At 45.7% G+C, this 12988-nt stretch overlaps 1 protein-coding gene across 1 annotated transcript; it reads left to right on the forward strand.

Annotated features, from left to right (window-relative positions):
- Window positions 1-7209: 7209 nt before the first annotated feature.
- On the forward strand, window positions 7210-12378 carry TLR4 (toll like receptor 4; the record flags this gene model as incomplete). The annotated part of the gene is made up of 3 exons (XM_084299025.1): window positions 7210-7314; window positions 8150-8316; window positions 9642-12378. The coding sequence occupies 3 exons, from the start codon at window positions 7210-7212 to the stop codon at window positions 11899-11901; spliced, it is 2532 nt and encodes an 843-aa protein (XP_084155151.1). The 3' UTR covers window positions 11902-12378.
- Window positions 12379-12988: the final 610 nt, after the last annotated feature.

Raw genomic sequence — 12988 nt, forward strand, 5'->3', positions numbered from 1 at the left:
GAAAAGGCCGTGATGCTTGCTGTCCCCATCCTGACAACCCTGGTGATCCCAGCTGGATTTTACCCTTGTTCCAGGTTGTTCTGAGCATGTGACAGCATGTCCTGCCCCACATGGGATGGGAGATGAATCCTCCAAATTCAGAGCACTTGTGCTTTCCTCTGTTGGCCTCTGGCTTCCATTGCTGCCTGCTGCACTGGAGGATGAGCAGTATTACACAACCCTTCTTCCTTAAGTAATCCCTTCCTGGTTTGTAAACAACTATCCTTTGCTCACCAGGTTACTTGTGAAAAGCACCAGACTGAGATGCTAAGCTGGTCTGCAGCCCCTGAGAAAGGGAGTGGTGAGAGCGCAGTGCCTACCTTGAGGTTTCAAACTGCTTCCTACACAGATTGGAGTGAGAGAGAGTCATACCTACCCATTGCCATGGAAAAGGACTGAACACTCAGAAATTTCAGTGTCTTGCTGATTGTTGGCAAATGTTAATGTCTTCAGGAGTTGTTTCTTTTATTGTTCTGTTTGAGAATAAATGCACTTCTCGTTTCAAAGGGTTGGCACTGTCTTGTGGGAGGGGGATTCCCCGTGCAGACAGGTGAGAACTACCTTAGAATCGCCTCTGAGATCTTTTTATGGCTCCATGACCCCATGCAGTCTCTTTTTTCCCTCCCAGCATTCTGACCCAAGTTTGCATGTCTCTTCCAGTTTGTTCTGAGCATGGAGCCACCCTGCCAAGTCTACTTTGTGTGCTAAAGATCTTCCACGTTTAAGAAACCCCTTTAAAACCTCACCTATTTGTGGCTGGCTCATCTCCACATCTCACAGGTCTCATGACCACCTCTGTGGCCACATCTTCTCATCCTCTACAGCTTCCTTCCAGGAAGCAGCTGTGTCATATTTCCCCGTCTTTACTGCTTTATTCCTGGCCTTTTATCATTGTGGGTTCACCTCAGTTGATGCTTTACCAAAATGTTGCCTCTACCTGGAGAAAGAACCTACTGCATGACGTTAAACTAATGGTGATGTTGGCAGGACCCCTTTGTTGCAGCCTCTTCAGCCAGGTGCTTACTGAGAAGGTTCCTTCTGCATAGCTGTTTAGAAACAAGCTCTAAGAGTGGGGTTGGCTCAATTTAGATCAAGCTGTACGTGTCTTACAGCAGCAGCATTTGGAGTGTGGGAGCATTATAACTGCTAACTATTTCTATGGGAAACGAAGCTTCTGCTTCCCGTTTCCTTCCTCCCCCTGCTTTCACTGTGCTCAGGCTTTCAGGGTACTTCCCATGCTATTCTGGGCACTTCTTTTCCTGGGTAACTTATTTTTCAGTATCTCAGTCCTGAAGGCTTTTCATAATGTCTTCTGCAAAAAGTTGATCCACTTTATGTTGTTCCTGCTGCTATTGCCTTTTGTCCAGCTTGGTTCCTGCTCCACTAGAGCTGAAATGGTTTTGCCCTGGTCAGTGCATGCAGCTCATGGCCAAAGGAATGCTGACAAATCTCCCCCAAAGCTGTCTTGTCCCAGGAGCCTGGTGCAAGAACAGGAGGCCCCAGTCCAGCTCAGTTTGAGGAAGGTCACCTGAAGGCTAAAAGGGGATGACCTGGTCTTGCACGTGCAGACAGAACTGAACTGATCTTGGGAGGAAAAAGCTGCTTCAGTAAGTTCCTCTTCATGGGCTGAACACTGGCTTCAGGTTATGGTCTGTATGCAAGTAAGTCTTTACTCTCTACCTAGCACATCATAGCCACACAGGTTCTGCTTTGTTTCAGAAATACAGTGTTCCTAAATGGATACAAATATGCACGTGGATCTGGCTCAAGCAGGGTTTCAGAAGTTACTGCTTTGTAAGCAATGGCAGTGGGCTCTCGACTATATGGATAATTAATACTCTGTGTTCTTCTCCTGTTAGAGTAAAATGGCATAAAAAATTTAACGTCTGAGAGCTGATATATAAAGCATGCTACCAGCTAACCCCAGGAGGTAGCTTACATTTTCTCTCAAGGTAACGCACACAAGAACTTTGCCACAGCTTGCAGGGGCTGCGTCTGCACTTTCCGATGCAGTCATTGCAACATTTTCCTGTCATGTACCGACAAGCCAGGGTAGTGAAACCATAAACACGAGGCTCAAGAGTCTCAGCGCTGGTCACTGCCTGTGGCAGCGCTCTTCGTGCTTGCAGCAAGCAGGTCTGCTGCACGCATTTTTGTTCTTGTGTCTAAGAGCTGCCTGGTTTTTCCTCAAAACAGGGTTCTGTAATCTCTCCAGGTGACTACAGATCATTAGAGTTGCCTCTTGATCAGTCTTTCACAAGAGTGTTAGGAGAGGTTTTGCTTTTAACCATGCTTCGGTGGTGGCACTGAACGCCCAAATCTACCTGTCCTGTGCCCAGTTTAGAAAGCCTGAGGTGTGCAGTCCTCTGTGTCCTACCCACATTTTGTGCCTGGCAGTCCGAACAAATCCGTGCCCTACCGCAGACTCATTATTGTCAAGGGAACTGGGGTAAAGGAGGTGAAATAAGAAGGATAAAGCAAAGCCACAGTAATACAGAACATATGTAAATTAGGCTACCAGACACCATAATAAGGATGTAATGAAGGGGGAAAGAAAAGGAAAATGAGTCCTATTGTTGCTAGAGGAGCAAAAGCTAGCACCCTCCTCAGGGCTGCAGGAAGGCAATTATTCTGCTTCCCAGCACGGTGCATTTCATGCCAAGGCACCGTGAACATCCTCTTGTCAGTGCTGACAGTGCATCCCCGGCTCTGTGGCCAGCTGAGGGGTGCCTGTGGTTCAGCCGAGGCAGCAGGGCAGGGAGCTGTGGGGTGGCGTGGTGCCAGCCTGCCTCCCCCACGGGACAAGGGAGCTCCCCCATCACTCGCTGCCTGTCCACCAGCACTTGGTGAGTGAATCCAGACACCTCCACCACCCGTGTGAAACCCTTCCAAGCATTTAGATGAAACACTGACTTCAGTAAAATGTAGGGCTCCTATATGACCTGACATAGTCCATATGGAGTACCTGCCACAGATAGTGACTGCCTTGACACTGATTAATCACTTCCTCTAGTCATATATTCGTCCCTGAACACCTGACACAGTTCTTCCCTAATAGCTTTTGCATAGTTCTGGAGTATTCATATGACCTTGGCTTTGGGGAATAGCCCATCTGATGACACACATTACCTACTTCAATGTAGGCTTGGATGCTTTTGATCAAACTAACTTGGACAGGAGCTTTTGGATTTGTTTCCTTCCCTTGTGTACACTCCTACCTGTCCTTTTCTGCAGCAGGAAGGAACTTAGCTGTGCTGGATTGTGCTTTGTTTTGAGTGGCACCATTTGCAGTTGGTTGGGGCTTGGTCAGTGCTACATAGCATGTACAGACTGTCGCTGATTCTACCTTCACGTGCTTACCTGCCATTTAGAGACACAGGCACAACAAGCAATCTGCAGTGCTGATTCTCTGTGCTTCAAAACTAGCAGTTTCTGTGCTGTGATTATATGTAATGATGTAAATGATCTGTAACTAGAGTCATTCATTGCTCAACAGGCAGTGGCGAAGCTTTCTAACAACACCTCAAACTCAAAGCAGAGTTTCTCCCTCAGTCTGAACAGTTATCCTCTCCAATGCTGCAAGATCCAGAAGCAAAGGCAAGAGGTCCGATCTTCCATCAGATGTGAAATGCTTCCACCCACTTCACATGGCAGAGCATCACAGGTGAGAGTTACAGGCATCACGGCAGTGTAGCGAGGACCCTTTCTGATGACGCCAGCTTCTCAGCTCCTCCACCAGCCCCGGCGCAGTGGGAGGCTCAGCACCGTCACTATCCAGCGTCTGCCAGGTTGGCCGGGGACGGCCGTGTGAGGCGGTGATTCACCACTTCCAGGAAGCAACGTGTTTGTGATATTTGCAGCAAGAGCATCTTAAAGCCATTTTCAGATTTTTTTTTTTTTTTGTGATTTATAAAAATTGTTTTTTCCCGGCAGAATAGCTGGGAAAATTCAACATGCTGTTACTTTTTTGAGACGTTTTCTTTTCCTATCTACTCAGACAACCTTTCAGGCTTGGACAGATGACTCAGCTGCGAAGTAAAAGGAGGGACCACGTGTCAGCTGAACCTTAAGCATTCAGTAACTGTCTACGCACCCTGAGCCTAGACCCCAGCTGCAACATGATGAGATTTAAGCTTAATTCACCCCAAGTGACTGCTAAGCTGAGCTGTATTAACTGATACACTGCTAGTTAGGAAGGTACATATGGCCAGTGCTGCAACCCATCTGAAAGCAATACAGGATCAGGTGGTAGAGCGTGCCTGAGCTGCTCGAGTATATTTGGAAGTTCTCATAGTGCTCCCTATCTCTAGCTCTGCAAATACTGTGTCGTGTAAGTACCAGCATTTCATGGATGCTCTCACCTATCTGATCCCTGACTCACAGTCAAGTAGTTATTACACACGATTCTTTCACTCAAAATAAAACCTACTTTGCTCATTCTTGAAACAGTTCTTGCTATGTTCCTTAACCTCCATTTGCAGATAGACTTGGGGACCTGTTTAGCCTGGCTGCTAAGCCAAAAACAGCCTCTCTTGTGGGCAATAGGTGTTGATCTACATATGATATTGGGTTAGACATGACCTCAAAATCACCACAGATACAGACTGCCCTATTTGTTCTCGTGGCTGGGACATTGTGCAGCTACATTTGTTCCAGCTAACCTCATACTGAACAAACACTGAAGTTCTCTGTCTGTCTTTTGTCTCCTTAGCGAGTTGCTGGGTTGGTTTGCAGATGTTCGTATATTGTCTACACACCAGTTCCCTCAATGAAATGCATGCAGGATATCAGCAGTTGTCTTGTCCAAGAGTTTAGCTAACTTCTGTGTTCAGCTGGAGTTCCATTTTTTTTTTTTTTTTTTTTGTGTTTTAATATATGCAATAGTACAACTTGTTTTGTCAGTACAACTATGTTGTGGCCATCTTATGCTAGGTAATACTTTGCTTCAGATGACAGGGGTTGCGTATATGCTGTCTGCTGTTGTGTTACTTATATTATAATAATGTTCAGGAGAACAAAGATTATCCTGGCATGTGTTTTTAGAAACACTGAGATTTCTGTAACACCTCCTTCCTGAAAGATCTTTGATGATCCCACTAGAAAATTGCCAGCACAGTGAATCATGTTATATTTTAGATGTTATTCTTGTCACTTTAAAGGATTCCAAATAATACTTTTGTTTCTTGTGAACTGAAAGAGGCAATTACAGAGACATTATGGCTTTCTACAGTCATTGCACATTGTATGCAAGCTGAAGAATATGAAGTTAACTGGCATTGACTTTCTAAACTGGTGGCTGGGTTTGATTTGCTAGCTTGCATGTTTTCAGCTTGTGCCCCATCTCTTGCAATTTCTGTAGGATTTGTCCTTGAACCAGTGATGATATTCATTGTGAAACTGTCCCCTGTGATAGAAGCAGCATGCTCTTTGAATGTCCTTCAAGTTGTACTTTCCACTTGACTCCTAAGCATGGCTGTTGGATGGGTTTTGTGATGCTCCCAAACTCTCCAACATCTTCAGCGAGTCTCCATTGAAATGGTAATTTCTAGAGCATACTTCAGGCTCATCTCAGCTTTAGATAAAAATTAAATGTGGATTGCTTCATTCTGCATATTGAATACTAAAGGACATGCTCATTTGTCCTCTCTGCAGACACATGATGCTCTGCCAATTTCCTTAATCCAGGCACAGAAGCAGTCAGCAATTGTTTCCATTCACTTTTGATTCCATCTGTAAAAGGAAATACCTGCAATCACAAGAGGCTTTTCAGAACAGGGATTTTGTAGAACTTGCCCAATTTCAACAAACTTTTTGTCTGCTGGCTTAATGGGCGCTATCTGGCTGTAAATCAGGGTGTCAGTTTTAGCTGCCATTGTCTGATATGTGTTTTTTATCACAGAGATCATCTGTTATTTTAGGATTTCTTCATCCCTCAGTGGCCCTCTACTGACCTTGCCAAAGAAGTTCTGTGTCCATCCCCCCTCCCTGAGATTTTATCTTTTTCTCTGTAAGTGGATTGCTCACTGGCCTTGTGTTTCAGTTTGTATTTACTATCAATATTCACAGATTTTCATGTGTAGTTGCTCCCTGTTCCATCTATTTCTAGACTAGTATCCTATCCTCATCTCCCATTTTTGCCATTTTTCTGTGTTAATGATATTCCACAACCCTACAGCTAGATCCCCAGTAACAACTCTTATTTATCTACAGAAAGACATCAGTAGGTACAATAAAACACTACCATTTATCAGAGTAAATGAAGGCAAGGAGCTTTATTAGAAAACTCACAGCTGAATTAAATTGGTATTACCAACACTTGGCTTTTTCAAAGCCTCCCCCAGAAACAACAGCTGTGTCTGCACTGTGAGTTAAGGGTGGTGTCGAGATGACCCTCCACAGACTTGATTTTGTAGCAAGGCTTCGAAACCCTGACCCCAGCCCTCCCAGCTTGTCCCAGCCAAGGGCAGGGGAGCACGGAGCCCAGCGCGGTGCTGCGGGCTGAGCCGTGCCTGGGGCTTTGACTGCTCCATGGTCAGGTCTCCGCTGCTTGGCCCTTGTGCATGGCCCTGTGCAGCCTCTTCCTGGGATGATGCAATACCGAGGCCCAGTAAATCCTAGATGTGTGTTCATGAGAGCTCAGCCATAGCTAAACCAGTAACGTAATAGTTACTGGCCTCAGGAAGACATGGGCCCAAGGCCTGCACTTGTCCTGGGAGCGTGGCAGGGGGACGAATGCAGAGACTCATTTGCTCTACACAGTGCATTCACATTATGGGATGTGAAACCTGGCCTTCTTGAAATGGGACTCACAATTTCACAAATTTCCCTTTTTCTCCACCAATTTAGCCTGAGCTAATCTGAGGTAATCGAGTCAAGTGATGCAGCGGTACAACACATATTGCTGTTTAAGTTCTAGTCCAAACTACACCTTTTGGTACTTCCTTTTTTTCTTCCTTTTTTTTAAACACAGAGTTGCAAGAAGCACTCCAAGCATGTCTAGAAACTGGGCAGTCACCAGTTTCACTTCCCCTTGTTCTCTGCAGCTCGCAGTGACGTGCGGTGAGAAGCAGGAGTGGTAGGAGGCAGCGCTCAGCATTTCAGGAGGTTTCTCTCTCTGGGTCCTTGTGTGACACCCATGGTGCTTTCTCCTGCTTGCCTGGCCTCCTGAAGATGCCCAGGAGAGCAGCTCTCCTCCCGTGGACGTTTGTGGGGCTGCTGCAGCTGGTGCTCATCCTGTTGCAGCTGGCAGGCTGCCTCCTCAGTCCCTGTTTGGAGGTACGTGATCTCTGCACGAGCACGAAATCCTTCTGCTTCTCTGGTGCAACTTTCCCCTCTGCTTGGGAGATTTGTGCATCAGATCTGTCGTGTGTTAGTTTTCTTACGGAAGCTCATCTTTCTTCCAAGGCTGTTACCAAGGCAATTGAAATATTTGAAGTAAACGCTGGTCTCAAAAACACCTGAGAACCAGAACAAGCAGCACAAACCATTTCTTCTTCTTGGCTTTCTGTACCTCTGGGGTTACTACACTACAGCTAAACTAATAGATTATGTATCCCTTCAGGAAGAGATCCAAGCCTTGTCTAAAAATTCTGCAAATTATGATATTTTAGCCTGATTTGTGCTGTAGAGTGACTTCACCGGTACCCCAAACACCTGGCACTGATGAACTGCCTTTTGCAAACTTTACTTATTACTCACGGAGCAATTTCTGTTAGAGCTGCCTGCTTCTCTGCAGTGTGTCAGAGCTGAGCGCTGATCCGGGGCACACCATACGTCCCCCTGTGTTCGTTTCGCTGGCTCTTTCAGAGGTTGCTGCTGGTTCATCCATAGCCTCGAGGAACACTGTCCTGTGGTTTTGTACCTGCTTCAATCAGCAAGAAATGTAGCTCCTCCTGGGGAGCAGGACTGGTTCTACCAGAGGTGGGAGAGGTACTTAGGATATATGAGATTATTTCCTGAAGCTCAGGGCGGCTCATTTAGAACTGAACTTTGGAGTTCACTTAGAAATGAACTGTGTGGTAGTTGCTCTGCTCCTGCTTTCCTGACAGTATAATTTTCTGATATTTTGTGAAGAGTGGGTGTTGACTGAATGGATCTGCCACTGTTACAGGTCATCCCTAGCAAAGCTTTCAGATGCATGGGGCTGAACATCTCTGGAGTTCCCCCTGAAGTCCCAAACACCACCCAGGAGCTGGACCTCAGCTTCAACAATCTGAAATCACTGAGCTCAAATTATTTTTCATCAGTCCCTGAACTTCAGCTTCTGGATCTTTCAAGGTAATGAGCCTTCTTTATGTGGATACTGGTCAACCTTACCCCAGCTGGGCCTCAACAGTTCCAGATTTTGGGGTCTTGTTGATTTTGGCTCTTTGTTGTTTTGCTCTTGACTTTATCCCTCTCTCTGTCTCTCTGCACATGCCCATGGCACTGATGTACAGATTTTAGTCCAGTTACTGAGGACACACTCTCTCAGAGTTGGGCCTGTCAGTCTGATCTTGTAGGACACGATGTAAGAGGGAGGAGGATGTTTTACTTCTTTACTTCTTTCTGAACAAGAAAAATGCCAGACTTTTCACTGTTACAAAAACTCCAAAGTAGAACATGGAACATCTTGGGTGAACTGTTTTTCTAATCACATTTAAAAAAAAAAAAAAAAGTACATTCATTTTGTAAAAGGTGGTTGTTTTAAAATATCAACATATCTCTTCCTTTCTACTCACATATCTGGGGGAGGAGATGAGGGAGGCTTATTAGCAAATTTGAATTGATGTATAATTTCCATTGACTTGAGACAACAGTTTCTATGGGTAAATTGTTTCACTGAAAAATGTCACTCAGTCCCATCACAGTTACAGCTCTGAAGTAGCTGAGTGGCAGAGCATGTTTGCTGTAAGGCACTGACTGGGTTGTAAAGCTCGTTCTGCTCGAGTTCGTTACAGAATGGGTTTGGGTCTCAAACTTTGGGTCTTCTCATATGAAACCACCTTTAGGCAGCCACACTCCTCTTCACTCTCCCTTTTCTCTTTTAGAACCAACACATCCAGGGGTCTGTTCCCTCTCAGATATCAGCAAAACTGCTGGGTTGTGAGCTTTGCAACTGCTGCATCAGTCTGGTGCCAGGGGGACTGCCCAGCTGTTGCTGAGAGAGTCTGGAAGCTGTGAGAGTGCAAGATGTAAGGGAGTCCTCCATCTGGTTGGCTCTGCCATCAATTATGAGCATCAGAGTCTTACTTTGGCCTAAAAAGAAAACTAAAATACTTTTGTCCTGCTGCCTGCCTGAATTTTGACCATAGCTCTGGGTATCTTGCTTTGCAACTAAAATTCAGATCTAGGACGAGGAGGAGAGAGAAGTTCTCCTGCTATGGGAAGGTTCCTTTTGCACGGCTGGTTAATGATGCTCCTTGCTGGGAAATAAGTATGTTCACCTGCAGATTGAGGAAGGAGAAGTTGGATTCAGGAGCACAGCAATGCCAAGCTAAGCCCCAGCAAGATGTTAAGTCTGAGAACACTGCATTAGCACTTAGCGCAGTAGTGTTAGTGAATGTAGAGTAAAAGTACATTTATTCATTCATGTACATTTATCCCCTTTTCTTGCCCAACAGGTGCCACATCCATACAATAGAAGATAACTCTTTTGTGGATCTTCATGAACTTTCCACCTTAATTTTAACTGCCAATTCCCTCCAGTACCTGGGGTCAGCAACCTTCTATGGTTTAACATCTCTGAAAAAACTAGTATTGGTGGAAACCGGCATATCCTCTCTGACTGACCTACCAATTGGACACTTGCATACCCTACAGGAGCTGAATTTGGGCCACAACAGCATTGCTTCATTGAAGCTTCCCAAGTATTTTTCCAACCTGACCTCTCTCAGGCACCTGAGCTTTTTCTCCAATAAGATTACATATATCTCCAAAGGAGACCTTGATGCCCTGAGAGAAGCAAACAGGCTCAACCTCACCTTGGTGCTCTCTCTGAATAATATAAAATACATCCAGCCGGGGTCCTTTGCAAAGATTCATCTTGGTGAACTGGTTCTGAGGTCCTCTTTTGAGAACTTCCATGACATGCGCACTTCTCTTCACGGCCTGGCAGGGCTACAGGTCAACAGACTAATAGTTGGAGAATTCAGGGACAGTCTGAAACTGGAAGAGTTTCAGAATGGACTCCTGAGTGGACTTTGCCAGGTACAGATGCAGGAGTTTGTCTTAACCTGTTTCAGGAATTTTGAGAATGACACGGACACTCTTTTTAACTGCATAGGCAACGTCTCCAGTATTCGGCTGGTGAACGTTGAACTTGAAGAGGTGTCAGAGGTTCCTATGTCTCCTCAAGTGAAACATCTGGAATGCAAGAAATGCAAGTTTAAGGAAGTGCCTGCTGTGAAGCTGTCCCTCTTTAAGGAGCTGAGAGTGCTTCGTATTACCCAGAGCAAACACCTTAATAGCTTCCGGCAGAAATTTAAGAATCTAACTTACCTGGAGGTCATAGACTTGAGTGAGAATCGGCTCTCCTTCACTTCATGCTGTTCTCCTCAGTTTTCTGGGTCTGCAAACTTGAGACACTTGAACCTAAGCTTCAATTCTGACATCAGTTTGACCGGAGACTTCACCAATGTGAAGAATCTCTTATACTTGGACCTCCAGCACACAAAGTTAGACAACCATGGCACCTACCCTGTCTTTCTATCCCTTCAGAAACTCATTTACCTTGACATTTCCTATACCAAAACTCATGTTAAATCCGATCATATATTTCACGGTCTGAACTCTCTGCAAGTGCTCAAGATGGCAGGCAACTCCTTTGAGAACAATAAATTGTCCAATAACTTCAAAAACTTGAGCCACCTCCACACCTTGGATATTTCAAATTGCAAATTAGTAGAGGTGGATCAAAGCACATTTAATGCTCTCTCTGAACTAAAAGAGCTGAACATCAGCAACAACAAGCTCCTGACCTTCGATCCTGTAGTCTATGAGCCACTCCAAGCTCTCACAGCCCTGGATTTCAGCCACAACCAGCTGAGTGTCCTGTTGGACTCAGCCCTGGAAATCCTGCCTGCTAGTCTGGTCTACCTAGATCTCTCTCACAACTTGTTTGAATGCTCTTGCAGTTACCTGAACTTTATGAAATGGATCACAGAAATGGAAGACGTGCTGCAGAACAAGCATTTAATGGTATGCCACACACCTGCATACATGAAGAACTTGAGCCTGTCAAGCTTCTACCTGTTCTCCTGCCGTCCCAACCCAGGCACGGTGGCATGCTCAGTGGTCATATTGCTTGCTGCATTGGTGTTCATATTCCTGATTTACAAGTACTACTTCCAGCTCTACTACTTCTTGGTGCTGCTCAGTGGGTGTAAAAACTCTGCAGAAAGGGGAGCCACCTATGATGCCTTTGTTATCCACTCCAGCAAAGACCAAGAATGGGTGATAAAAGAGCTGGTCGAACCCTTAGAAGGAGGAAAACCTCCCTTCCAACTTTGTCTTTACTACAGGGATTTCCTACCAGGGGTACCCATTGTCACCAACATCATCCAAGAAGGTTTTCTAAGTAGCAGAAATGTCATTGCAGTCATCTCTACCGACTTTCTGGAGAGCAAGTGGTGTAGCTTTGAGTTTGACATTGCCCAGTCCTGGCAGCTGGTTGAAGACAAAGCTGGAATCATCATGATTGTACTCGAAGAAGTGAATAAGACCTTGCTGAGGCAGAAGCTAGGGCTGTCCCGATACCTCAGGAGGAACACCTATCTGGAGTGGAAAGACAAGGAGATAAGCAAGCATATCTTCTGGAGGCAGCTCACAGGAGTCCTGCTACAGGGCAAAGAATGGAATCACGAGGAGGAAAAGCTCATGTGAAGAGAAAGATCACTTCAGCCTTGTCTCCCATCCTGGCCTTGGCTGATGATGGCTGGTGCTCAGAAGTTGACTCTTCCGTGGCTGTTCAGAGCTGGAGGAGGTGGACAGAGGCACTGTAAAAGCACTACAAAAACACCCCCTCATGGGAACTTGCAAGCCAAGGAGTGGCAGCAGCTAGAAGAGCTACAGATGCCTGAGCTCTGTGATTGTCTGTAGCTGTCAGCTGAAGCTGGTCCAGCAATTCTTGCAGGTCTTGTAGGTTGGTGAATGGATGTAAGAATGATTGTAAGATCCATCCATTTGTCTGCCTCTGAAACAGGATTTGGGTCTAGGGGACACTCAGTGGAACTTCAGGGTCTGTCACTTTGAGTGGACCCCAGGACTTCCTGGAGAGAGCAAAGGAACAGGAAAGAGAAACAAGATTTGGATCCCAAAAATACTGGGCAAGCCTTTCTAGGAGCCGTGACTCAGGGGAAAATCCCTACGGAGGGAAATGGGCTGCCCTGCAGCCATTCAGTGAAGCTGAGCAGTTATGTCATCAGTGTGTGGGGAGGTTGTTTGTGGTGGGAAATTTCCCCAAAATGTTTAATGCTTAAAATCTCAATTTTATTTGTACCAAGACCAAATACTGAAACCCACAGATATTTCCATGACCTGCAACTCTTATTTATGTCCAGATTACATAGCATTTGGGGGAGTGGTTTGGGATTTTTGTGTGCGATCTGAAGGTTAGTGGGACCAGAAGAAGCTGCAGAAATGCTTAAAATCTTTAAAGTCAAGATATTTCTTTGCCACAGTTGCTTTTCCTGGTCCAATGTTTCCTTAGAGCCACACATTCCTACAATAAGCTTTTCTACCACATCTACCAGCCTTAATTCACTGGTGGAAGGTGCGAGAGGAGTCTCCAGCCCATGGGATGATATGGGCCTTAGATATGGTCAGACCCAGCCATGAGCCCCTCTTCCTTCCCCCACCCCCCTGTGGCATCCTCTGGTCCCGTTGGGTGCCTGAAGGGTTTGGCTGCTGCAGTAATGTGTCGGAGGCTGGAAGGGAGAGTTTTGCTTTTGTTTCACTGGGAACGTGCCTG

The sequence above is a fragment of the Netta rufina genome (assembly GCF_964035555.1).
Source record: "Netta rufina genome assembly, chromosome: 20".
Taxonomy (NCBI): Eukaryota; Metazoa; Chordata; class Aves; order Anseriformes; family Anatidae; genus Netta; species Netta rufina.